The sequence below is a fragment of the Panthera leo genome, chromosome D3 (genome assembly GCF_018350215.1).
Source record: "Panthera leo isolate Ple1 chromosome D3, P.leo_Ple1_pat1.1, whole genome shotgun sequence".
Classification (NCBI taxonomy): Eukaryota; Metazoa; Chordata; class Mammalia; order Carnivora; family Felidae; genus Panthera; species Panthera leo.
The window spans coordinates 70,358,857-70,386,342 of NC_056690.1; the positions used below are offsets into that span (position 1 = coordinate 70,358,857).

The 27,486-nt window shown below is 39.2% G+C and overlaps 1 protein-coding gene and 1 pseudogene across 4 annotated transcripts in view; both read left to right on the forward strand.

Moving 5' to 3' along the window:
* The first annotated feature begins 369 nt into the window (after nt 1-369).
* LOC122204050 lies at nt 370-1,105 on the forward strand (annotated as a pseudogene).
* An 8,051-nt stretch (nt 1,106-9,156) lies between these two features.
* The window catches only part of ME2 (malic enzyme 2), a 55,370-nt gene continuing 37,040 nt past the window's right edge, over nt 9,157-27,486 (forward strand). The window contains exons 1-4 of one of the 4 annotated variants that reach the window (XM_042911165.1): nt 9,159-9,456; nt 12,645-12,856; nt 16,927-17,046; nt 26,826-26,959. In XM_042911165.1, the coding sequence (XP_042767099.1) occupies nt 16,939-17,046; nt 26,826-26,959 (242 nt within the window). In that variant the 5' untranslated portion in view covers nt 9,159-9,456; nt 12,645-12,856; nt 16,927-16,938. Of the gene's footprint in view, nt 9,457-9,670; nt 10,471-12,644; nt 12,857-16,926; nt 17,047-26,825; nt 26,960-27,486 lie in introns of those variants that run through there. The other 3 variants (XM_042911167.1, XM_042911164.1, XM_042911166.1) reach the window with 3 other exon arrangements.

Genomic DNA, 27,486 nt, shown 5'->3' on the forward strand with positions numbered 1-27,486 from the left:
GAAAGGCTAGGATCAAAGGTGAAAATTCACAGCAGAGGACACAGATACCATCACAGTGGATTGGTTTAGCTTTGAACCTCAGGGATCACCCTTCATAATGCGGCAGCAGGAAGAAGAGACAGCAAAGGTGAGGCCAACAATTCGGAGTATTATGCCCAAGAAGCCAAAGGAAGTGTTTCAAGAAGGAAGGGAAGGCCAGTTGGGTCAAATTTTGCCGAAACAATAAGGAAGTTGAGGACTAAAAAAAAAAAAAAAAAAAAAAAAAGTTTGAATTTCACCGAAAAAAAAGAGGAAGTTTTGCACAGTTTTAATAAAGTTATGGAGAAGGAAGCCAGACTATAGGCTATAAGGAATGGACTGGTTTCATAGGAGAGAACAGAGCTGCAGGCTGTTTGTTAAAGGGCTTAACACCTTGGAGGCAAGTCAAGCTCTCCCATTTGGACAGAGTAAAATGAGCTCCAGGATATTCCTTCTCACATTTTCTTCTCACTTCTCCTTTCCTCCCTAATAAGTACACACTGGGCTGAATTCATGACTGAACAGTTTGATTTCCCTTTTCTCATTGTTGGCGTAATGTTTTTTGAATGTTATTTTCACAGCTGGCATGAAATAAAATTCTATTCCTTTTCCACACTTACATAAGGATGACAGTTGCTTTTCATATCTTCTTCAGAAAATGTGAGTGAAATATAAAAATATGACACGTCGCTCTCTCCGCCATCTTGGAACCTGTGGAGGTGTGCGGGGAGCAGGACTCCTGAAATGACAAATATGTCTGGAAGGCTGTGGTCCAAAGCCATTTTTGCTGGCTATAAGTTGGAGTCTCTGGAACCAGAGGGAGCACACAGCTCTTCTTAAAATTGAAGGTGTTTATGTTCTAAATGACACTGGATTCTATCTAGGCAAGAGATGGGCTTGTGTGTACAAAGCAAAGAACAGCACAGTGACTCCTGGTGGCGAACTGAATAAAACCAGAGTAATCTGGAGACAAGTAGCTAGTGCTCATGGAAACAGTGGGATGGTCCCAGCCCAGTTCTGAAGCAACCTTCCTGCTAAAGCCACTGGCCACAGAATCCGTGTGATGCTGTATACCTCAAGGATTTGAACTAACTGAAAAGTAAATTAATAAAGGTGCAGAGTTGTTCTCTTGTATTTTTGTTTAAAAAAATGAACAAGTCATTTTTCTTCACAAAAGGAACTCGGATACATTCTTCTACCAAGAAAAAAATTGTAAAATGCATTTTAAAAAGTAATCGTGGTAGGCTTTCAAAAATATATTCTAGAGCAATTACTCCAAGAGGAAGAATGTCAGTAATAAAATCACTTCCTTAATGTGTCTCACAATATGTGCCTCTAGCACAAGGAAAGACGTGAACAAATTCCTCTTAACAAGGGATAGTAGATGATAAGGGAAGTTTTCTAAGTTATCAACTTTGGATGCTGAAATCCAAACTGGATTCGGTGAAATCCAACTGGAAATTGTGGCCAGTTTTCAACTTGAAGGCACCCTCTGCAATGCTGACCAGGCAAACCCACATTTGTTTCACCAGGCCACAGGAAAGCCCGGGTAACACTGTCCCAAGGAACACTCAATAAATTGAAAGGGAGTAGAATTTACTGAAAGTCACAAAAGACCTGTTGACAGGGAATGTCTCCACATATCCTTGAAACCGGAGATCTGACAAAAGAAACTGCTACAGGAAACTGTTTCCCGGTATCAGAAGTTGAACTCATAAATTGCTGACTGATAGAAGGAAGTTCCTAGCTAAACTGAGATCAAAACAGCCCCAGTACACAGGGTTCTTGGCCACAGGTGGTAGGTGAACTTGGATTGAGAAAAGTATACTTATCTTTGCTATCTCTTCACTGGAATTTAGCATTTTGTTTGTGGATGAAGACGACAAACTGCCAGGATTAACAGAAACCACAGATTTCTCATATCACCTTACAGCTGTTGCAGATACTTTGAAACATCATTTATATTCATCATTACTAGTTATTAGACCCACCATTAGATTTTTATTTAATGTATTATAAAGTAGCATATGTATCATTATACCAGAAATTTGGGGATAAAAAAATATTTTGAGGGGTACTTAGGTGACTCAGTCAGTTAAGTATCTGACTCTTGATTCTGGCTCAGGTCATGATCTCATGGTGACATTGAGCCCCAATTCAGGCTCTGCACTGATAGCACGGAACCTGCTTGGGATTCTCTCTCTCCCTCCCTGCCCCTCCCTTGCTTGCTCTCTCTCTCTCAAAATAAATGTTTTTTAAAAAAGAAATAAATATTTCCAAAAAAATCCAGATATAATTTTTGGAAGGTTGTGTCATTTTGGACTAACCTCTTATTCTATGTTCTTCTGTGCGATATAATTCTGGTTCAAGTATAATGAAGGAAAGACATTCTACTTCACTTTGGATGTCTATTAAAACAGAATGCTCTAGGGCGCCTGGGTGGCTCAGTTGGTTAAATGTCTGACTCTTGATTTCGGCTCAGGTCGCGATCTCACAGTTCATGAAATCTAGCCCTGAGTCGGGCCCTGGGCCAACAGTGTGGATCCTGCTTGGGATTCTCTCTCTCTCCCTCCCTTTCTGCCCCTCTCCTGCTTACACACACACACACTCTCTCTCTCTCTCTCAAAATAAATAAATTAATTAATTAAAAACCAGAATGCTCCAATTAATTGCTGAAATTGGTGCAGACCCCAAGATGATCAAATTCTAATATGAACCATCAGTATTGAGTCAAACCTCCAGGGAGGTGTTGGGTTCCCCAGACATTCATGAGATAGCCAGTGGCCATGGTAAGGATATCTGGAAGAATTCCCAGCCCAGGAGTGCAGCTTGGTGTGGAGGGTGACTCACTTTTGAGAAACATTTCAGAATGCTAGCAAGTCTAAAGCAAACTAATGGAAGGAAAGGCATGCCTAGGAGATTTCTTTTATGGTTAGACCACATCTTATTGATCTAACAGATATGACATATTCAATTTAACAACATCAAAGCTGTTTTTAGGATTCTGATATCCCTTGTGCCAAAGAACCCGCCATTTATTGCTTAGTAGTAAAATATATTGACTAGGATTAGGAGTAAAATAACTTAAGCCCAAATTATTAATTCATGTTTTTTCTTAAATTACTGTTATCTATTATAGCTACTCTCTTGGCCACAGAAAGCTTGAAAACTTTATAGAAAAGTGTCCCTGTAATGCCCCCAAGAGATAGAATCTCAGAGGTACCTTTTCATCCCATGTAGTCTAAGAACCATGAAGCATGTGGGGTCTATTAAGGACTGCATGTAAAGTTATGCTCAAGATACCGGGAACATTTTTTGAATAATAAAGGCAAACATTTCTGGGATTTTTTTCCCTGACATCAGCCAGAGACTTTGCATACATTCTATTTGGTGCAAACATTCTACCTGGTGCCTAGATCATAACTACACATCTGATGAATGAACAATAAAATCGTACTGCTTGTGGTTTAAGCATAACATATTCTCATTGTGGGAAGGAGAGAACTGCTTTTGCCTTGGCACAGCAACTTCTTGAAGGTAAAGAAAGTGTCGTGGGTTTCTCATTATCCCATATCTATATATAAAATTTCATTCACAGCAGCATGAGTTCACAGAATCTAGAACTTCAGGGGTCCTCCATGCTTCCCAAATGCTAATGTGCATGACCATGTTGGATTCTGATGGAGTAGGTCTGGGGTGGGGATATAGATTTCATTTTTCTAACAATCTTTCGATGCCAATCTAGCCGCTCCTCCAGTCCTCTCTTAAGGGCTTATTAGATAATCATGAAGAGAGACTAGGATTTAGAATGAATAACACCAAACAACCAGAAAATTTGAGAGGTGGCATTAGTAAGACTGAATCACCTTCATAAAAGAAAGAAGATATTGGGGCACCTGGGTGGCTCAGTCGGTTAAGTGTCTGACTTCAGTTCAGGTCATGATCTTGTGGTTCATGAGTTTGAGTCCTGTGTCAGGCTCTGTGCTGACGGAAGGAAGAAAGAAAGAAAGAAAGAGAAAGAAAGAAGGTTGTGCCACAATGACGTGATGCTAGCAAATTTTACTTTACTCTCTTCAGGTTACCTAAGTTCTAGATAAAAATCAAGAGGTAAAATATTATCCACAAACACCAAAGTGTTATTTTTCTTTAAGGAGTAGAGGTTCTTCTATTGTTAATAAGCCTATGATATTACCTTCTTTGTGCTTCACAAAAGTTTCTAGAACTCTCCTTAAGAATATTTTGGTAATGAAGGTATTGCTTATTATGGTATTAATTACTGCTTAGTTACAGTTGTAGTTTAGTCTTTTAGATATGCTGACAAGTTACATTATTTTAATTATATAAAAAATGGTTAGTACTTTTTTAAGTGGCAATTACCATCATTGGCACTTCATTGTATTTTATTTAAAAAAACATTTAATGTTTATTTATTTTTGAGAGAGAGAGAGAGCATGTGCAGGGAAGGGGCAGAGAGAGGGAGACAGCAGAAGATCTGAAGTGGGTGCCAATGGGGGGCTGGAGGGGCTGGAACTCACAAGCTGTGAACTGCAAGATCATGACCTGATCTGTAGGATGTCGAACAGAACGAGCCACCCAGGCGCCCTGGCACTTCATTGTACTTTAAAACACATTGTTTTGGGGGCTCTTGGGTAGCTCAGTCAGTTAAGCCTTCGACTTCAGGTCAGGTTATATCTCATGGTTCATGGTTTCGAGCCCTGCATCGGGCTGTGTGCTGACAGCTCAGAGCCTGGAGCCTGCTTTGGATTATGTGTCTCCCTCTCTCTTTGCCCTTCCCCTGCTCATGCTCTCTCTCTCTCTCTCAGGAATCAATAAACATTAAAAAAAAAAACCACATTTTTTTTTTAATGATAGTACCTACACCAAATGCCTTTCTTTCTTTCTTTCTTTCTTTCCTTCTTCTAACGTCAAATGCTTTTATGTCTCACTTCCAAACCAGGCTGACTGGACACAAATGCCTTTAGATATACAGTTTACTTTCTCTTTCATTTTTAAAGAGTTTGCATTTTTAATGACCCTAATTTATTGAAGGATAATTCCCAGTGGTGCAGTCAGTATTCATTATTAATGTTTTCTATTCTAAGGCAGATGGAGTTGTGTAAATCTAAACACGTGATTAGCACAATCTATCTACTTTTGCTATAGATGATGTGCCAACCTAAAACCAATGACCCTACTACATATATTCTCATTATAAGGAGAATAACCTTCCATAATTCTCTGAAAACTCAATAATATGGATTTTCCTTAAGGAAACACACTTGGTGCTTAGATGAAATAAAGCTACTCTATTTTCATGGCAACTGGTACAGAAGTTTCTCTAAGCATCTTCCTTTAATTTTTAGGAAGATGGGCAAGAGTGTACCCATCTTGAGATAACTGGCATACCTTCCACTTTAAGCTGCCTATTGAAGGGTTTTTAGGGAAGTCACCTGGCCAAGTGTGCCCTGGAAGCCTGCCCCTTTAAGGCTCCTCCTACTTCACAAGTGGACTAGCCAACCTGAAGACAAACTGAAATAGCAGCTTCAGCTCACAACAGTACAAGACTTATACAAACTTATCCATACCTATGCCCTTCCCTTAGTTGAGTGACCAAGCCCTATACCTATTTCTTCCTCCTACTTTCCTGTTAATTTGGGCCTTGGCACTTTGTTTTACCAGATGTCCTGCTTTGTAATCCATCCTTCCTGGAAGAGCTTGTACCTTCTTTCTAGGCTTGTATTGTCTGCACGGTCATTTTGACAACTCTACAGGGCCCAGTGAGCTACACTCTGGACAGTCAGGAATGGTCCCTCACTTTTCCTAAGAGGTCCAGTGGAGGTTACCAAGGAAGAAGCCTAAAATGAAGGTACTGGATCTTCAACAGGGGGCATTTACTCCAAAAGAAACAGCAATGCACAATGCAAAAGGTTTATTTTGTATTGGTTGGGGTAGAGATAAAATTCATGCATTGAAGTGTATAAGTACCTCACTCAAGTGTGATGAATTTTAACATATGTACACATATATAGTCATCGTCCAGACTGAGATATAGAATGTTCCCTTGTCTCTTTTCAGCCAACCCCCCATTAAAGCTAACCACTTTATTGACTTCTAGCATCAAAAATTTCTCCTTAAAAGCTAAGTTCTTATAACTTACCCAATCAGTCATTTCTGTGCTCACAGCGCCAAGTAAAATTTAGCTTGAGTATTATAATAAGCAATATTTAAGTAATAAATTATCTGCTTAATTCCAGCAAAATTGGAATTGAGGACTATACATAGCCTTCCCCTAATTTATTGTACCATAAGGATTGCACTTCTGGATCATACAAACAGATGAAGCCCTTGGAGCCAACTTGAGAACTTAGAAAATTCTGGATTTGACAAGACATTAAAGGAACATATCCTATAAGTTATATATTACCTTCAGTGAGATCTGGGGCACTCAGTCCATACGACTGAAAACAGATACGTGGAAAATCTATTATTATCATTACTACTACTAGTACTCCTACTACTTCAGATTTGATATCCTCAATTTGAGTTATGAGCTATTTTTTTTTGAGTTATGAACTATTCTAAAGAAAGAAGTATATAACTAAGATACTATGGCAAGGAGCACGATTTTCGTGCATGTTAACAGTAATTGTTAGTAATTATTTTTAGCTCCAAACAACAGAAAACCCTATTTGAGTTGATTTATACAAACAGAGGCTTATTTTTCACAAAGTAAGAAATATGGGGCTAGGAACCATGGTGGAATGTGGCTCAATAATACTATCAGGGATCCAAGTTCTTTAATCCTGCCAATACCCTTAGAGTGTAAGCCTTCATCCATTTGTTTGTCATCTTATGGTGCAATGATGGCTGCCACGCCTCCAAACATTTCTGGTAAGAAGTGGAATGAAGCAAAAAAGCCAAAGGCATATACCAGTTGAGCTTATTTTTTAAACGGCTTTCCAGAAGTCTTGCCCAGCAGCTTCCATGTATGTGACTCTAACAGGGTCCTCTTGGACTAGTACTATACAATGGAAATACATGCAAGCCACAAATGGGACCTACATATGCAATTTTACATTTTCTAGTAGTCACATGAAAAAGGTAAAAAGAGAGGAAAGTAATTTTAATAATAAATTTCATTTAACCAAAATTCTCCAAAGATTTTGACGTGTGATCAATATTTTAAAAAATCAAGAGGGGTGCCTGGGTGGCTCAGTCAGTTAAGCGTCTGACTCTTGGTTTCAGCTCATGTCATGATCTCGTGGTTCGTGGGTTCCAGGCCCATGTGCTGTCAGCACAGAGTCTGCTTGGGATTCTCTCTCACACCCTCTCTTTCTATCCCTCATCTCCCTCAGAAGAAATAAACATTTAAAAAAATCAACATACATGGTTTACATTCTTTTTTGTACTGTTTTCATACTCAGTGTGTATCTCAATTTAGACTAGCCACATTTCAGGTACTCAATAGCCATATGCTGTCTTGAATAAGAAGCCTCAGACCAGTCACCAAAGGGACTCGGGAGGAAAAATGTATTGGGGTGGGCCACCAAACAGTAGTGTATGCCTCATTGACATTAACAAGTATTTCATTTAAGGAATGAAATGACCTCAATTTAACAAAAATAAGTCCCATCCATGGGTTATTCTAATGTAGGACGAACTGTCTTTCAAAGACAAAACAATTTTACCTCTATTAATGGAGCATTTATGACTTTTGTAATTTTTGAAGTTTCTCTCATTCCGATTGATATTCTTGACAATTCCTTGCGAGCAGGGTTATTTTTAGGTGATGGTTACTTATAGTCCTTCTTTTACTGAGATGGTTACTATAGCAGCCATATCTATCATTTATCAACTAACTACGGTGTTTCCAAGCATGCCCCACCCTTCCATCTCATAGTGGTCAGCTGCTCCAGATTTCACGTAATTGTAAGTTTAAGAATGGATAACTCTCTTTTCTCAACTTCCGCTCAATTTTCTCTACCTTACATTTCCATCACTCAGTTTTCTTATTCCATCTTCCTTGACTCTTTTTTTACCCTTCACACTTTCACTTTAAAATTATCGGGGCGCCTGGGTGGCGCAGTCGGTTAAGCGTCCGACTTCAGCCAGGTCACGATCTCGCGGTCCGTGAGTTCGAGCCCCGCGTCAGGCTCTGGGCTGATGGCTTGGAGCCTGGAGCCTGTTTCCGATTCTGTGTCTCCCTCTCTCTCTGCCCCTCCCCCGTTCATGCTCTGTCTCTCTCTGTCCCAAAAATAAATAAAAAACGTTGAAAAAAAAAATTAAAAAAAAAAATAAATAAAATTATCATTACCATACTTCAAAAGTAAACTCAGTTACAGCCGAGAAGTTTTGGGTTATAAGATTTTCTGAAAAAAAGTGAAGAAACAGCCTCCAATGTCATAACCGTGAGTGAAGATGTATTAAGGTGCAGTCCCTGCCGCTTTCAAGATGACAATGTAGGGTTCCAGTGCTCTTCTGAGAGAACATTGAACTATTTATGGTGACTGTGACGGTAGGGATTGGTAAATTCCTCGCGGGCCAGTAACTGTGCTAACAGGCGTGGAGAGCAGCAAAGAATTCTGCAAAAGAGCGAGGAGACACAAAAAATAGCTCAGAAACAGAAGTCGCCCCTAAAGTGCGGAGGCCTCGCATTTCCTGGGTTCCCCTTCTTCTGCTTCTCTAGTCTCCTGACCTATACCCAGCTCTTAATCTCTCCTTCATCCTCTGCCTGCCTCCATGGGCTATTCAGGATGGACCCAAACTCCCAGCCTTTCTCTCGCCTCCTGGGGACTGGGAAGACTGGTACCCGCCGACATCCCCCGGCCCGCCCGCGCCTGCGCAAAGCCTCTTCTCGCGCGAACGCGCAGCCATCAACTCGAGTATCCGCGCAGCTATCAACTCGAGTATCCCCGCAGCCCAGGGATGCGAGGTCCGCTGTAAACCAGCCTCCGTTCCTTTCATGGAACGACGGGCGTCGCCTGTATCTCCGGACTCCTACTCCACACCGCCCCTCTCGCATTCCTCGGGATCGAGTGCACACGGGCGCGCGCCCGGCCTCAAAACAGAAACCTCAAAGAAACAGACCGAGGAAAGCGCCCAGGGGAAGGAACCCCGGCGCGCGGGCCGCGAAGCCTCAGCCACAGCTCCGCCCTCCGGGGCCGGCTTTCTGCCTCCGCATTGGTCCGCGCGCCCGTCAGTTTCCGCCCCAGGCCGCGCCGGCCGGCCTCCCGACTCCCTTGCTCATTACGCCGCCGTACTTAGGCTGCCTCGCCGGCTGTTGGCCGCCCATGCCAGTCCGAGCTTGAGCTAGCGCCGGCTCCGCGAAGCTCGGGAAGGGGAGGGCCGGACTCGGCTGCAGCTGAGCATCGCCTGGGTGGGCGGCAGGGCCGCGGCCTCTCCGCCGGCAGCACCACCTGTCGCGGGGCGAGACTTGGGGTAAGGCTTCGCGTGGCGCTCCGTCGCGGGAGGCTTGGCACTGCGGGGCCAGGGCGGGAGCTCCGAGAGGGGAGCGGGCGCCGGCCTCCTCCTGTCCGGCCAGTGAAGCCGTTTGCGGACCTGCGGCCGGCTTCCGTGTGGGCTGCCGGCACGGACCCGTTTAGCGGATGGGCGGGGCGAGGCAATGGGAAGGGGTTCTTGGGGTCGGGGCTGAGGGTGGGGGAGTGGTCAGGTTGAAGCGGTCCCCAGTTCCAGCGTCCGCGGCTCTTCCCCGGACACGGTTTTGGGGCGCGACTTCCCCGTTTCTAGACTCGCTGGTCCCAGGGTGGCCCCCTTCCCGCCCCGGAGTGAGATCCTGTGGCCTCCAGAACCCGAGCATCGCTCCCTTCCGCGCCCTTTGAACACCCGATTTTGTGGCTAGACACCTATTACCAATGTCTTTCTGCAGGGATGAATTAATGACAGGAGTTAGGCGGGGTGTGTGTGTGTGTGTGTGTGTGCGCGCGCGCGCGCTCGTTCGTGTGTGTGTGTGTGTGTGTGTGTGTGTGTGTGTTCGTTCCTCGCTTTAAAGGAAGTTTGTTAGGAGCTAGAAAGTTCTAAGACTGGAACAGTTCTGTCAGGCAAAATGTCATAAGTAGACCAGGACTGGCAGGTGTTCCTTTGACGCTGGTGGTAACCACTTCTGCTTGTGTGGTGGTGTTACATTTTCGAGCCTGGAATTGACTTTCTTATGAAAATAATTCCAGAAAGCTTGTTGCCTTTTAATGAGAAGCATAATCAAAACAATACATTTTTTTTTCAAAAAAAAAATCTTAACAGTAGTGCTTCCTTACAAAACGTAGTGTTACCTCCTATCAGATTTACCTTCCTGATGCTTGTGGCAATCACTTCTGGCAAAATAATAGCATTGTTGTTTCTTTTAGTGTTGCTATTGGTAGCAATGGAAGCCCTATTGATTGTCAGTTACGGTCTGGACACTACTCTCTACGTGAGTCTTTTCAAAATAACTTTGAGGTTGGTACTGTTATTTCCCCTTTACAAATGAATAAACTCAGGCTTAAGAAGGTTAAGTAACTTGCGCAAGATCCCGGGTTTTAGGTAGCAAGCCTGGATTTGAACTCAAGCAGAATCAGGCAATTTACCATAACAGCTCCAGCCCCCTCTTAACCTTGCCTTGTACGCTTCTTAAGCATTGTTCATGTTGTTGAGCTAGTTGCAGAGTTGTACTCATGAATTTTAATTTTAAAATTTATTCTTCACTCATAAATTTATTCTTTAGTTTCCAGGCATTCTGGAAGTTAGAGAAGAAATGGTTGCCCACATTTACCCCTCCTCAGCTGCCATTGTATTGTATGAGCGTGTATGTGTGTGTGTGTGTATGTGTGTGTGTGTGTGTATATACATATATATATATATATATTAATTATAGTAGTTATACAAAATATAGATAAGTATAGAATCTACTGTGTAATTACTAAAACTAATTGAGTTACATGTTACTATGTTACATGGTTTGCAGAAATATAGAAAAAAACAGTTTAACTCTTGGCTTCTAATATTGAACCTTTAATTAGGTTTGAACTCTGATTTGTAACCTGTATCTGACTCTTTTATGGTAGTTATAAAGACTTAATGAGAAGTTAGGCATAACGGCCAGATATGCTGCTATAACCTTTATCATAGGTTAATAGGGAATATTGGGCTATGCTTTTGTAGAAGTTCTTCATTCTCTTGAGAATTAAATATACCCTTGCTCAATAGTTATTCTTGAGAAGGAAGCGTTTACAGATTTCACCCTTAGAAGGTGTTTATGTGTAATGTTTTTTCTTTCATACATTTGTTATGAAAACACGTTAAAAAATTCATAAAAGAAAAACTCATTTACCATTTGAGAATTTCTTTTGTAAGTTAATTTCTATAATGCCATAAAATATATTTAATTTCCTATAAAAATAAGCTCTTCTCAACTATATTAAAATTTATGTTAAGTTAAACTAAAATTCTAATTTAGGTTGGTGAATTTTTGACAAACTTAGTAATATTTTAAAACAAGTAATGTTGAAACCTGTAATAGTTTACTGAGGATTAATTTTAGAGGGAGGACAAAATTCGTACTAAATGTCAAAATCACTCTACATATGATTTTCTAAAAACCTATTTTATTAAAAGTTAACTTTTATTTTAAAGTCACCATTTTGATTGTATGGCTGCATATCATTTCTGTTGATCAACATGTACAAATTTCAAAAGTAATGAAAAATACTATATTGATTCTGTAGATGTTGTTTAGAATGACATTTGATGTTGCCTGGACCTGTATGCCATCCACATTCTCATTATTGACCTAGAGATTTCATTTGAAATCGTATAAATAAATGCTAACCATGATCATCCTTACAGCCTCTTAATAAGGATTTCACACCAGAAGATGTTGATGCAGATACTCACAGGCATTCAAGAGGCACCTTCTGACCACCTTAGTCTCTTACTACCACTAGTAGTGCTTAGGTAACTAACATTGAAGCACTTAGAGGGCACTGTGATAAGCATCTTACATGGATTATCTAATTTAAATCTTAAAATGGTACTGTTTAGTAGGTCCTGTTGCTTATCATCCCCACTTGAATGATGAGAAGACTGCAACAGACTTACTCAAAATCACAGAGCTAGCACTGGCCAACCCTGGATTTAAATCTGGTAGTTGAACCCAGAGCTTGTTTTTGACTACTGCTGACCTGCCTGGATATGGATTTTATTGAATAAACCTTCACGTCAAGTAGTCAGGCTCTTAATGGTGATGATAAAGCTCTAATTGCTTGATACTTTACAAATACCTGATTACTACACACAGCTCTGCCCAATAGAGTTTGCCCTCCGCTAGTTCATTGATAAGAGAAGTAAGACTTGTAAGGCGGTGGTTCCCAGACTTTGGGACTTCTTGGGCAAGCATGCACAGGGGGACAGTTGGGACCAGACATAGACTGCCAACTTTTAATTCTGTCAAGGTTAATGACCTTTTTAAAAACTACCACAGTCTACAATGCCCGTCTTTTCATAAAAGAAAGGACATTTTTTTTTATCACTAAAAAGGTATGAAGATCGTAATTAGAACACAAAAACAAAGACCATAAGTTTTGTTTTATGAAAGACTATATTGCATTGTCCCAATTTTTCTCATTTGGCCACAGACCCATGAAAAACGTGTCCCAGATGAACACCAATTCAGAGACCATTTGGGAATGCCTGGGTGACACCACTGATTGCAAAATGGTGATGAGCCGAGTCCAGATTCAGACTCAGGTCTGACTACAAAGCTTGTCCTCGTTGCCCCTAGTCATGACCTCTGTCTAATTTCGGTCTCCTTTGCATTGCTTCCTTTGACCCCAAGTAAGAGGCTAAGGTGAGTAGTCTCCCGCAGCCAGTGACCTAGCAGTTTCTGTCCCAGTCCAGTTTGTAAACAGCAGAGAGTAAGTTCCAGGGCAAGGCCATGTGAATGACACACCAGGGGAGAAACCACAGGCATATCTCAGTATCCCAGAAACTCACATAAGCAGGCAGCTTGATTTTGCATGTTGATTAAAAATTGGAAGCCCTGCCTTTTGGTTCCTTTTTTTACTTCACTCTCCTTCTATCACATCTGCATAACGTAACATTTTATCTTGTTGCCTCCCCAGATGATATTAAGGCTACCTGTCTCTTAGTCCTTGGTTCTAATTTTGGCAGAATTTTTTCCCCTTAAGTTTGTTTGTTTTTTACTTATGCCTGCTGTGTTTTTCTTTTAATTTTTTTTTTAACGTTTATTTATTTTTGAGACAGAGAGAGACAGAGCATGAACAGGGGAGGGGCAGAGAGAGAGGGAGACACAGAATCCAAAACAGGCTCCAGGCTCAGCGGTCAGCACAGAGCCCGACGCGGGGCTCGAACTCACGGACAGTGAGATCGTGACCTGAGCCGAAGCTGGTGCTCAACCGACTGAGCCACCCAGGCGCCCCGTCATGCCTGCTGTATTAAAGACACTGTTAAAATTACCTTTATATTTTATTTTACTATCACTTACTAATAAAGTAATTTAAGTGGTATAACATCTATATATTTTTTGGATATATTCTCTCATTTGATCATCAAAATTATCTGTAAGGTAGATTTGACAGGTGGTATTATCTTTATTAAACAGACTAAATTCAGTGTTTGATAGCAAAACTTTAACCAGGAGTTGAAAGTAGATTTCATGTATTAGAGTGCTGATCTTAACTTCTGAAAGGAAAAACTAATTCTCCTTACTTGCAGACTCAATTCTTCTGGCCACCAAACATGGGAATTTTTCCCCCCACACCCAGCAGTTCACCAGTTCTCAGCAGATGCTGACTGGGTGTCCTTTAATTTAACCTCATTCTGACGCTGTCCAAATGCAGATAGCTTCACATCCCACAGGTTAAGAGTTCAGTCGCAAAAGATGTCCCTACTTCAGATGCCAATTGGAAGTCCAGGTTGTGACCTATACTTCTGACCTATAAACTGAGGCTTCCCACAAACCCCTCCTCAAATTGGATGATTTTATAATGGCACATTGAACTCAGAGAGATACTTTACTTGCCTTTACCGGTTTATTATAGAAGGATGCAACTCAGGAACAGATGGAAGAGATCCGTAGAACTGGGTATCGATGGGAGTCAGGGGAGGATGTGGGGCTTCCCTGCCTTCCCTGAGTGTGCCAACCCCCAGCACCTAGGTGTGTTCAACCTGAAAGCTTGGCAGATCTCCTTCTTCACGAGTCTCTAGCCCCTGCCCACTTCCCTTTTCTGGAGGTTCCGGAGTGGGGCTGAAAATTCCTGCTCTCTAATCGCTTGGTGTTTCTGGTGACCAGCTCTTCCCTGAGGCTTTGTAGTGGTCCACCCTGGGTCACCTCAAAATGGGTGGCTTATGAATAACAGAAAATACTCCTATCATGCAGGAAATTCCAAAGATTTTTAGGAACTCTGTTCCAGAAACTGGGGACAAAAACCAAATACATTTCTTACTATACAACAAGTGCTGATTACAAAATGCTTTTTTTTCCAGATTTTCTTTGATTTAAAGTAAAAGTATCCCGTATTATTTTAGATGTGCCTACCTCACCAATATACTGCAAATACTAGTTCAGTCTTCTGGTACTAAAGTTTTAATCGTGACACATAATGCTGTCTCTCCTGGAAGAGCCACACAAACACATGATCAATGCTACCATTTCAATTTCTGTCTTTTTAAAATTTATTTTGAAATAACTTGAAAGGCTTTGGTTGCGTACATCATACTTCTTGGCCCCTTAATAGTTCACTGTGTGTTTTCGAAACACAGGTGTCTCTTACATATGGTTATCAAATTCAGGAAATTTAAAATTTTACAAAACTTTTATGTAAGCTATGGTACATGTTTCAGTTTTGCCAGTTGTCCCAATAAATGTCCTTTATAGCATTTTTTTTTTTTTTTGATTTAGGTTTTGCATCTAGTTATCATATGTTTAGTCTTCTTTAAATTGCAGTAGTTCCTTAGTGTTTGTCTTTCAGGACATTAACTTTTTAAAGTGGCCCAATTATTTTGTTGTATATCTCTTGTAATTCTTTATTACTATTATTATTGAAGTATATTTGACATAAAACACTGTATAAAGTTAAGATGTACAACATGTTAATTTGATATATTTATATATTGTAGTATGATTGCCATTGTAGTGATATTTATTGCTTCTAATGTTATATCATTTCTCTTTGGTGGTTGAAACAATTAAGATGTAGTCTCCTAGCAAGTGTGATGATTATAATACAGTATTGTTGTCTATATTCACTATATCATGTATTAGATCTCTAGGAGTTACTATCTCTTAAGACTGTCACTACAGGTTAGTACCTTTAAACATCTGTCCTATCCTCCCATCCCCCCATCCCCATCTCTCATGATTTTTGATGTTCTTATATAGATTTCTTGTTTTTGTGGCCGTACTTATACACTACATTTATATGAAATACCCAGAATAGGTAAATCCATAAAGACAGTAAGCAGATTGGTGGTTTATGGACACTGGGGGAGGGGAAAAGCTGCTTAATGGGTACAGTGTTTTCTGCTGGGATAGTGATATTTTGGAACTAGATGTGGGGTTGCTCAACATAATAGCTTTTCTAAATCCCTCCAAATTATTCACTTGAAAATGGCAAGTTTTGTTATGTGAATTTCACTTCACTTAAAAAATAATCCCAATGTAAACGGTTTGCTGCACCCCCCCATACAAACCCTTGATTTCTCAAAAACTACAAATTCCACTAAGAACTTATTGCGGGATCATTGCAATGATTTGTAATAATTACGGTAAATGGGCATTGCAGGTTGATTTTTGGTGGGAGAATTGATATGAAGAAGAATCTATTATATTCGTATCATTTAATGTTTAATGTAGTATGTAGAATTTTCCATTTTGAAAAATTCCCATGTGTTTGTGATGGACAGGAAAGGGTAAAAACATGTTTTCTAGCCAATTTGCATGTTTTTCTATGTTAAATAACAGGGTTTTTGAAAACAAAAAATATTTAGTACATTACATAATCCATAACACATAATATATAATTATTACATAAAAATAAGTATAGTATTATACTAATATTAGTACATTGAAGTCCTACATCTAGGTTAAGAATTTGTTTTTTGGTTTATTTTTTTCATTTCTTTAAATGTTTATTTTTTAGAGAGAGAGTGTGTGTGAGCAGGGGAGGGGCAGAGAGAAATTCTTAACCTACATCTAGGTTAAGAATTTGTTTGTTTTTTGGTTTATTTTTTTCATTTCTTTAAATGTTTATTTTTTAGAGAGAGAGTGTGTGTGAGCAGGGGAGGGGCACAGAATCCGAAGCAGACTCCAGGCTCTGAGCTGTCAGCACAGAGCCCAAGGAGGGGCTCAAACTCATGTACTGCAAGATCACGACCTGAGCCTAGCAGAAGTAGGCCTCATAACCGACAGAGCCACCCAGGTGCCCCTAGGTTAAGAATTTGAATAGCTTCTCTTCCTCTAAATGTTTATGCTCCAGGCTTTTCTGTTACTTAACTTTTCCACCTTCAGCCTAGACTCCCACACCCATTTACATGGAACTCATGTTTACTAGATGTTACCTTGTTTCTTAATCTCTCCATTTTTTGGTCCCATAAATGGGAGATACATACCTTGTCACACTTGGGTAGATTAGAAAAAGAATAAGTGTTTAGCACATTTGTAGTGTACCGTATATACAAAATGGCAATGATGAGTAACCAGGGACTTAGAGTGTTGTCAGTCTTTGTCTTCACCCAACTATTACTCTTTTACAACCGTTGCAACCTGTAGAAACATAAATGTACTTTGAAAAAGCTTTATCAAGTGTGGAAAATTAGGCTTTCTATATCTGCTTTTGAAAACTGATACCTGACGTGCATGCAGTTCTCTGAAAAGTTTATTTGCTTCTTTTTTCCCAGGTGAAAGGAAAGATGTTGTCCCGGATCAGAGTAGTTGCCGCTCCTTGTACTCTGGCATGTCGTCATTTGCACATAAAAGAGAAAGGCAAGCCACTCATGTTGAACCCAAGAACAAACAAGGCTAGTAACTTTAATACTAACATAACATTTTCTCTCTTCCTGGAAAAGGTTTGATATATTTCAGACTGATAAAGTATGAACTTTTTGTATTTTGTAGCTTTATCCTAAAAGTATTCAGAGGTATTTGCTTTTTCTGCATGACTTTTCCCTTTTCTCCATGTGGCAAGAATCGTGGCTGCATTATGGCTCCCAGTTTCACCCCTCACAACTTCTACCACCAGAAAAAGATTGACTTTATTTCCTAGTTTCAGCTGAAAAAAATCCCTAAAATAGCAGTGTAGCCAGGACTTTTAGCCAGGGTGGGATATTTAGATTTACCCAGCTCAAATCAGGTACTTACCCTGGACCAATCTAATTGAGCCCTTGGAAGATGGAGTCAAAATTGTAAAATAAAATTTCATCTAATGTCCACCCCTACCGTACCTCCAACCAGCTTTTTGGACACAAATCATTGTGTACAAGTGCTTTTGCCCAGTAATCTCATAGTGCTACTTCAGAGTGGGGAGACTTCTGACCCTCTTTACAACTCTTGGGGCAGAAGTGGCAGGCATTATTGATACCTAGTCTTGCCTTAATTCTGTACCCAAAGTGTGTTCAGTGGGCAAGTCCCTTTCTATTTTTTAGTGGTGATATTAATTAGGAAATACACATGCTTCTGAAAAAAGATTTCTTACAGAAAGCTTGTAAGAGGATACATTAGATTTATTGTAATCTGTGAGAGTTACCTCTTGGGAAGGGTGCATGCAGATTGAGTTGCGATTTATTTTAAAACAATGGTCATCAGAAATTTGCCAGTCCCGTTTATTTCCTCTGGTGGGGGTTGGGCATAATTAATTGTACAGTGTATGTTTTGAAGGATTTCAGGCCTGCAAGAGGAAATTTGATCGACGGTCACGCAGAGCGCCTTATCTTTGCATTTTTGGTACCTTGCACAGAAATGAGAATTCTGTAGGCAGTGGTGAATTAAATGAAGCTTAATGAGGGATGTTCTAATCCTCTTTTTTTTTTTTTTTTTTTTTTTTGGCCTCACTTCCCCAAATCTTGCTTGCTCTCCAAGATGCAACTCACTCAAATCCAGTTCTCCTGTAGAGCCTTTTCATACCACCATAGACTGGAATAATCTCTCCTTTCTCTGAAACCCTGTAGCAGTTTTTATCTTCCTGTTCCTGTGGCAAGTAATCAATATATGTTGCTGCGTGCTTCCTTTCATCTCTTAAGCTGTCCTTGAAGTAGTTGATGGTAGTTGCGTTTTCATGAATTTATATTCCTAACTATATTTCAGGTTCCTTTGGGGATAGGGACCATTCAAAATTTCTTAAATTTTTTACGATGCCATGAGTACAGTAAACAGTTGCTAAGTATGTTGGTTTTATTTTATTTTTATCCTTACAGAAACTATTTAAAATGTACTGTGAAGAGATTATAAGAAATTTATAAAATACATTAAGTGGCAAATTAATTTTAAGGAGGAGGGTAGTCTAAAATGCATTACAGTACTTCTGTACAGAAAATAAAATCTAATGCTCTGGCCCTCTGAAATCTCTAAGGTTGGATAGCATCTGTATGGTTATCTCATTGAAAGATCACTTTTGGAAGCCCTGTAAGCATCAGGAAGAGTTATTTTGTTGTGTGTGTTTAAGAAGGAACATAGACTGTGATTCCCAATTTGAGGGTCATGAAGTCCTTGGGGACTTAAAAATCAGGCATGTGCTTCAAACATTGTAGACTAAATGTCTTAAGAGTATGTTGCTGCTGCGATTAATAAAATAGTAATATAAGGCAGTACTGAATTCTTTTAAGATTGTAATCTTTTAACACATCCCAGCAGGGCGCCTGAGTGACTCAGTTAACCATCAAACTTCAGCTCAGGTCACAAAATCAGGGTTCATGGGTTTGAACCCTGCATTGGGCTCTGCACTAAGTCCAGAGCCTGCTTTGAATCCTCTCTCTCTCTGTCTCTATCTCTCTCTCTCTCAAAATAAATAAATAAACTTAAAAAAATAAAAACACATCCCAGAAATTGAAAGGATGAATTGGACAATTAAAAAAATAAATAAGATTGTAATCTTTTAAGATTTCTGGAATCACTGTCTACTAAAAGCATACCTGTTATTATGTCTATAAGACTTTTTCATTGTGGTAAATAGTGTACAATTTACAGTTTTAACCATTTAAAATTGACAGGTCAGTCACATTAAGTACGTTCAGAGTCACGCATCCTTCACCGGAAATGGAAACCCAGAACCCATTCAGCAGTCACTCCCCATTTCCCTTTTCCCCTCCTCAGCCCCTGGCAGCCACTAATCTGTTTTCTCTTCCTATAGATTTGCCTATTCTGGTATGAATATGAAATTCTTTATGAAATTTTTTAAAGTCCTTATACTTAAAAAATTTTTTTATGTTTTTATTTATTTTTTTAATTTTTTTTTAACGTTTATCCATTTTTGAGACAGAGAGAGACAGAGCCTGAACGGGGGAGGGTCAGAGAGAGAGGGAGACACAGAATCTGAAACAGGCTCCAGGCTCTGAGCAGTCAGCACAGAGCCCGACGTGGAGCTCGAACTCACATACCGCGAGATCGTGACCTGAGCCAAAGTCGGACGCTTAACCGACTGAGCCACCCAGGCGCCCCTGTTTTTATTTATTTTTGACAAGAGAGAGACAGAGCATGAGCAGGGGAGGGGTAGAGAGAAAGAGGGAGACACAGAATCCGAAGCAGGCTCCAGGCTCTGAGCTGTCAGCACAGAGCCCGATGCGGGGCTTGAAGTCACAAGCCGTGAGATCATGACCTGAGCTGAAGTTGGAAGCCCAACCAACTGAGCCACCCAGGCGCCCCAAAGTCCTTATACTTTAAATTTTTTTTTTTTTAACGTTTATTTATTTTTGAGACAGAGAGAGACAGAGCATGAATGGGGGAGGAGCAGAGAGAGAGGGAGACACAGAATCGGAAGCAGCCTCCAGGCTCTGGGCCATCAGCCCAGAGCCCGACGTGGGGCTTGAACTCACGGACCGTGAGATGGTGACCTGAGCTGAAGTCGGACACTCAACCGACTGAGCCACCCAGGCGCCCCATTCTTATACTTTAAAGGACAGTGAACATCACTGTGCTAGGTTATAAGCAGGACTTTAGGTGTTAATTTGAATTTGGTAGCCATGAAACTTTGGCTCTTCACTTAACCTCTCCAGACCCAAGTCTTCACCCTTAAATCATTAGGTAATATAGCATTTTGAAATGTTCAGAAAGCATTAAAAATTTTTTTCACCATGACCAAGTGGGATTTATACCTGGGATGCAGGGCTGGTTCAATATCCTGAAACGTTCAAAAGGCTGTGCAAGTGTAAGATTGGATTTCTCCTTCCATCCTCATGCTCATTTACTTATTTATTTTTTATTATTACTTAATATTTATTTATTATTATTATTATTATTATTTATTATTTATTATTAATTATTTTATTATTACTTATTTGTTATTATTCCTTATTACATGCTATGTATTTACTTATTTATTTTTTAAATTTTACTTGAGAGAGAGAGAGAGAGAGAGAGAGATTCACAAGCAGGGGAGGGGCAGAGGGAGAAGGAGAGAGAATCCCAAGCAGATTCCATGCTGTGAGCTCAGAGCCTGACAGGCGGCTCATACCACAGACTGCAAATTCTTGATCTGAGCCAAAAGCAAGAGTCAGATGCTTAACTGACTGATTGGCTAACTTTCTAGATAATTTTTTGAAACTCATCTTTGCATCCTTTGTTGTAGGAAGTTTGCACTTCCCAGTTTTGTACCTGGAGCTCTGGCTTTATGGTTATTAGTTCTGTGAGGGTTTTTGTTTATTTTAACTTCCCCTGGCTATATGTCTAATAGGTAAACTAATTCAAATTTTTATTGTTTGTGTAAATAATAATCATATTATGACTAATGAAAAATTGCATTCCTACTACCCCAGTACATCATCTGTTTTTATTTTGCCAAATCCCCTTAGAAGTATATTTACCTTTAAGATTGTAGTATATAATTTTATATGCCATTTTACTGCTGGGAAGAGTGTATTATAAATAATCTCCATGATGCTTTGTAAGCCTTTTATATATGGCTGCATCATAATTTAGTAGATAGATTTGGAATCATTAAGACTAAAGAGAGACCCCCTTGACTCTTACATGCTGTGTTATCTTCAGTGTAAGGTTATACCTACAGTTTCTTTATCTAGACTGCTGTGGAGAAAAAGGAAAATTCTAAAGCTACTTTAGGCACTGTAAATGCTTTATAAATGTGAGTTACCCCCTCCAGGGGATGTTTTGTAATTTAGTTAGCCATGACCCTATTATTGAATATAATTTTCAATTTTGACATTATGAATCATTAGTTACTAGTTATCAGTTTTATAAGTAGGTATTTGGTAATTTCCTAATCCCTAACAGATTATTCTGATTGTATTTGGAAGGAAAGATATAGAAGGGGCCTTTTATGTCTCCCCAGTGTTTACTTGCAACACTCAAGTCTAGTTAACAGATTTTTATCAATGTTGACTTATGTGAGAAAACTAGGTGTGTCTAAAGGAAAAAGCTCAGGGGATCTTTCAGGATTGGTCAAAGGAGGTACACTTCTACTGTGTTAATTGGCAGGGTATTGCTGTTGCATAGATGAGAAAAGGGCAGACTTGGTGGAACAGGTGGCATTGAGGAATGGAGAGGGAGAGGCTGACTGTTAAAGAACTAATCAAGGCATTCATTTTAAGCTAATGTCGTCTTTGCAGACTTGCTTCACTTATTAATACCAGGCTAGAAAATGTAGGCATTTGATCAACTATTAACGTAAATACTCAACATATAAAAATGTTTTAAATCATTTTAACTTCTACCCTGCATTATAAATAAAATGCTTTTGAGTGTCCCTTAAACCTAGATAAGAGATAGGCAGTGACACCTTGTATAGCCAACTCATTTGTCTTTGGCACTAGGATAGGCACTTTTAAGTGAACTCATTAATTCATTTAAATCTAAAGTTTAGGGTCGGCTAAAGTTTAGGGGAGCCGACTAGCTGGCTCAGTCGGCGGAGCATGTGACTCTTGATCTTGGGATCATGAGTTCGAGCTTCATGCTGGGTGCAGAGATTACTTACTTAAATAAATAAATAATTTTCAAAATAAATGAAGTTTAGCTTTTCCACTTTTGTCTTGTACTAGAGTTGGAAAAGAAAGTAAGAGTGATAGTTTGGGTTTTACATCTTTTATATTTCCCAGCCTTAGGTGAAATCTTACAAGGAGAAACATGAGTTGCAAAGGATTTAGTGATTTAAGTCTTCTCCCTTTTCTCTTTTTCCAATATAGCTGAAGCTTTGTCAGTTTTGGAGATCTTTTTAAAGAGCCAACCTTTGGGTTAACTGATTTATTTTTCCAGTTGTTTTTCTATTTTCTATTTCACTTATTTTTGCTCTAATCTTTAATATTTCCTTCCTCCTTGCTTCAGGTTTAGTTTGCTCTTTCTCTCCCCCCTAGTTTCTTAAGGTAGAAGCTTAGACGATTGATTTGAGATCTTTCTGCCTTTTTAATGTGGGTGTTTACAGCTCTAAATTTCCCTCTAAAGATTGCTTTTGCTGCATTCCCTAAGTCCTAAGTTTTGGTGTGTGTGGTTGTTTGGTTTGGTTTGGTATATGTGTTTCAATTCATCTCAGAATATCTTCTAATTTCCTTTGTGATTTCTTCTTTGATCAGTTAGTCATTTATGAGTTTGTTGTTTAAAATCCAAATATTTGTGAATTCCCCAAATTTCCTTTTATTATTGATTTTTAATCTCATTGCATTATGGTTGGAGATCAGACTTTGGATGATTTCATAAATCCTTTAAAATTTATGGAGACTTATAATTATAGTTTAACATACAGTCCTGGAGAGAATATTCCATGTGCACTTGTTTTGAAGAATGTTTATCTTGCTGCTGTTGTGTGGAGGGTTCCATACATGTCTGTCAGGTCTAGTTGCTTTATAGTGTTATTCAGGTCTTATATTTTCTTGGCCGATTTTCTGTGTAGGTGTTTTCTCCATTATTGGAAGCGAGGTATTAAAGTCTCCAACTTGTCTTTCTTCCTTGGATCCTGTCAGTTTTTCCTTCAAGTATTCTGAACCTCTTTTACAAATGTATATATGTTTGTAATTGTTATAACTTCTTAATGGATTGACCCTTTTGTCATTATAAAATGTCCTTCTCTAGTAACAGTGTTTATTTCAAAATCTGTTTGGGTTATTGTTTATGTGGTATATCGTGTTCTATCTTTTTACTTTCTACCTAATTGTATTTTTGCTATAGACAGCATAAAGTTGCCAATCCCTGCCTTTTTATTGTAGATTTTAATACATTTACATTATCTAATGGTTGATAAGATACAGTTTAGTCTGCCATTTTGCTATTTGTTTTCTAAATGTCTTTTTTGTCCCTCTGTTCTGCCATTGTTCCCTTCCTTTGTGGTAAATTGATATTTTCAAGTATACCAATCTAATTCCCTTGTCATTTCTTCTACTGCCTTTTCCTGAGTTGTTTTCTTAGTGGTTTGCCCTGGGGATCACAATTATCATCTTTATAACAACTTAGTTCAGTTTGATTCCAACTTAACTTTAATAGTACACAAAAGCTGTTGCTGTATAGTTCTGTCCTTTCCTTCAGTGCTGGTTTGTCATCCAAAGCATGTGCTTATGCATTGTGTGATCATCAATACAGATTTATATTTATTTCTTTTTTTAAAACATTTTTAAAATTTTATTTTAGAGAGCACAAGGAAGAGGGGCAGAGAGGGGGAGAGAGAGAGAGAGTCCTAAGCAGGCTCCAAGTTCAGTGCAAAGCCCAGTGTGGGGCTCAGTCCCACGACCATGAGATCAGGACCTGAACCGAAATCAAGAGTTGGATGGTCAACTGACTGAGCCACCCAGGAGCCCCTATGTTGACTTTTATATTTACCTGTATGATTATCTTACCCATGTTCTTTATTTCTTCAAGTAGATTTAAGTTACTGTCTAGTGTCTTCATTTTAGCTTAAAGGACTGTCTTTGGTATTTCTTGTGAGACAGGCCTGCTAGCAATGAGTTCTCTATTTTTATTTGAAAATATCTTAATTTTTCCTTCAGTTTTGGATAATTTTGTAAAGACTTAGAAATTCTTGGTTGACACGTTTTTGTTTTGTATTTTTTCTTCCAGCACTTTGAATATGTCATCCTACTGCCTTATGGCCTCTGTGGATTCTGATAAGAAATTAGCTGTTCCTCTTTTTAAGGATCCCCTGTACATGATGAGTCACTTCTCTGTGCTTTCAAGTTTCTTCTTTTGTCCTTGTCTTTCAACAGTTTGAATATGTGTGGCTAGGTATCGATCTCTTTGCGTTTTTTCTGATTGGAGCTGTTGAGTTTCTAGGATATGTGTTTCTTCTAGGGTTCGTGTTTCTCATCAAATTTGAGAAGCGTTTGGCCATTATTTCTTCAAATATCCTTTTGTCCTTTTCTTTCCTTGCCTTCTGGGACTCCTGTTATGCATATGTTGGCACACTTAATAGTGTCCCACCAGTCTCTGAAGCTCTGTTCATATTTACTCATTGATTTTTCTTTCTGTTTCTCAACTGGAGAATCTCAATTGACTTATCTTTAAGTTTGCTGATTCTTTCTTCCACCTGCTCAAATCTGCTGCTTAACCCCTCTGAACTTTATTTTAGTTACTGTACTTCCAATTCCAGAACATCTATGTTTGGTTCTTTTTTATAGTTTCTATTTTTTCAGTGATATTCTGTAGTTAGTGAGGTATCATTCTCTTACTTCCCTTTACTTCTTATATGTGGTGTCCTTTAGTTCTTTGAATATATTCAAAATAACTAGAGTCTTTGTTTAATTAGTACAATGTTTGAGCTTCCTCAGGGACAGTTTCTATTAGGTACCCTTTTTCCTGTGTATGAGCCAGACTTTGTCTTTGTGTATGCCTTATAATTTTTGTTGAAAACTGGACATATTAAAGAATGTGGCTGCTCTGGAAACCAGATATTCCTCCCAGGGCTTGTTATGTTGCTGTTGTCTATTTAGTGACATTTCTGAACTAATTTTTTTTCTGCGTGTGAAATATAATTGAACTACTTCTTTAAAGTCCTTATTCTTGTTTGTTAGGCCGACTAAAGTCTGCATCATTAGCTAAGTAGTCAACTAATGATTAGACAGAGACTTAAATACCTAAGGGCTCAGTGTACTTGTTGGAGTGTGTCTTTAGTGTTCAGGCAGGTTACAACTACACATTAGCCTTTATTTCCTGCTTACATGGAGCCTCCAGGTTAGCCAGAGATGGGAGCTAAGGGCCTTCTCAGATCTTTCCTGGACTTGCCTACAGTTTGTGCATGATGACCTTCTAGATTCTTACGAATATGTCAAGCTTTTCAACCACTGCCCCCACTCCCACCCCATGGACATTTTGTTCTTCAGCTTCTCCTTTTCAGTTTTTTGGTTAGCCTGTTGTTTCCTCAGCTGTTATCTACTGCCTTAGGCAGCTGCCATGTTAAATAATTGCCTCAGATTGTTTTCAGGACACTCTTCTGGAGAAAAAGCTGTTCACACTGGGTGAGCTCCATATAAGGTTAAATAAAGACAGATTTGCAAGTGGGGTCTTCCACTGAAATAATGGCAGCTTTCCTGGGGATGGGGCTGTAGAAAAATCTCCAACCGCTAGACTCTATTTTTCAAAGCGATTATTTCATAGTGATTGCTGTTTTCTAGGCTTCTGTGGAGCTGGGAAGGGAAACATAGGAATAAGGCAAATAAAAATGTCATGAATCCTGCTTTTCTTATGAAAATTCAGCTGCTTCTCTTGAATATAATGTTCCCTGATTGCTGAGGCCTTTGGTTAGTTTCCAGAATTCTGAAAAAGTTTATTCTGGTCATTTGGCCAGTATTCTTGTTGCTTTTATGGATGAAAAGATTTTTGGAAGTCCTTACTCTGGCGTTTTTACAGACATCACTTTGATAAAAAGAAGTTAACACACAGCTGAATATCAGAAATTGAAAAAGATTTTCATATGACATAGGTTAATTTTTTCCTAAGTATCATTCCCTGCTTGCTCTTTGTCAACTCAGCCTCACTGCTTTCTAGTGGAAGGAGCTTCTGTTATCAGTTTGGTTTGTGTTCTTTTAAGCTATATTCTGTTAATTTCATTTCTAATGTATGTATGGATCTGTGTATATGATTTATTTTATGGGGGGTTTCTGAATATAACAGTTAACAGTAAATGTGTTTGATTTGAAACTTGCTCTTTTTTTTTCTTAACTATGGGTCTGGGAGATACTTGTACTACATAATTGGAGATCTGTGTTTTCCATACCAGGAAATACCATAGGTTCCTTAACTGTTCCATAATTCATGGGCTTTTAGTTAGTTTGTAATAGTCAAGAGAACTAGAAACAGTACTATAACGAATCTTTTTTATATGCCTCTTTATGTATGACTATTTCTCTATGATGGCTGTCTAGAAGTAGAATTGCTCTCTTGTAGAGTATGTGCATTAAAATTTAAGAATGTTTTTAAGTTGTCTTCTAAAAAGCTTAAACCTGTTTACATTTCTAGCAATGGTATGTGAGAATAACTCTTTTACCACACCCTCACTGATACTAGAGATGATCAATCTTAAATACTTATGACAGTCTGGGCAAAATGGTATCTTACTTATTTTTTAAAAACTTACATTGAAATTACATTTTGTTGGATAGATAGCACCATTGCAACCTCAGTAAGCAATAATTTTTAATCCTTTTCTCCTTTGTAGGGAATGGCGTTTACATTACAAGAACGACAAATGCTTGGTCTCCAAGGACTTCTACCTCCCAAAATAGAGACACAAGATATTCAAGCTTTACGATTTCATAAAAACCTGAAAAAAATGAATAGTCCTTTGGAAAAGTAAGAGTTGATTAGATGTTTCGTTTTTTTTTTTTTAAAGGAGATAATTGTTTTAAGTTTATTTTATTATGAGAGAAAGCACAAGTGGGGAAGGGGCAGAAAGCCAGGAGAGAGCGAGAATCCCAAGCAGGTTCCACACCATCAGTGCTGAGCCTGATGCGGGGCTCAAACCCACGAACTGTGAGATCATGACCTGAGCCAAAGTCGGATGCTTAACTGACTGAGCCACCCAGGTGCCTCAGATGTTTGGTTTTTTTATTGATGTCCTGATCAGAAAAATTGGGAGCATTATGGTATGTAGTCTCAAGATGAAGTTTGGATTTTAGTCAGTTAACTATTATTTTTTTATTTTTTTATTTTTTTAAATTTTTTTTTAACGTTTATTTATTTTTGAGACAGAGAGAGACAGAGCATGAACAGGGGAGGGGCAGAGAGAGAGGGAGACACAGAATCCAAAGCAGGCTCCAGGCTCTGAGCGGTCAGCACAGAGCCCGACGCAGGGCTCGAACTCACGGACCACGAGATCA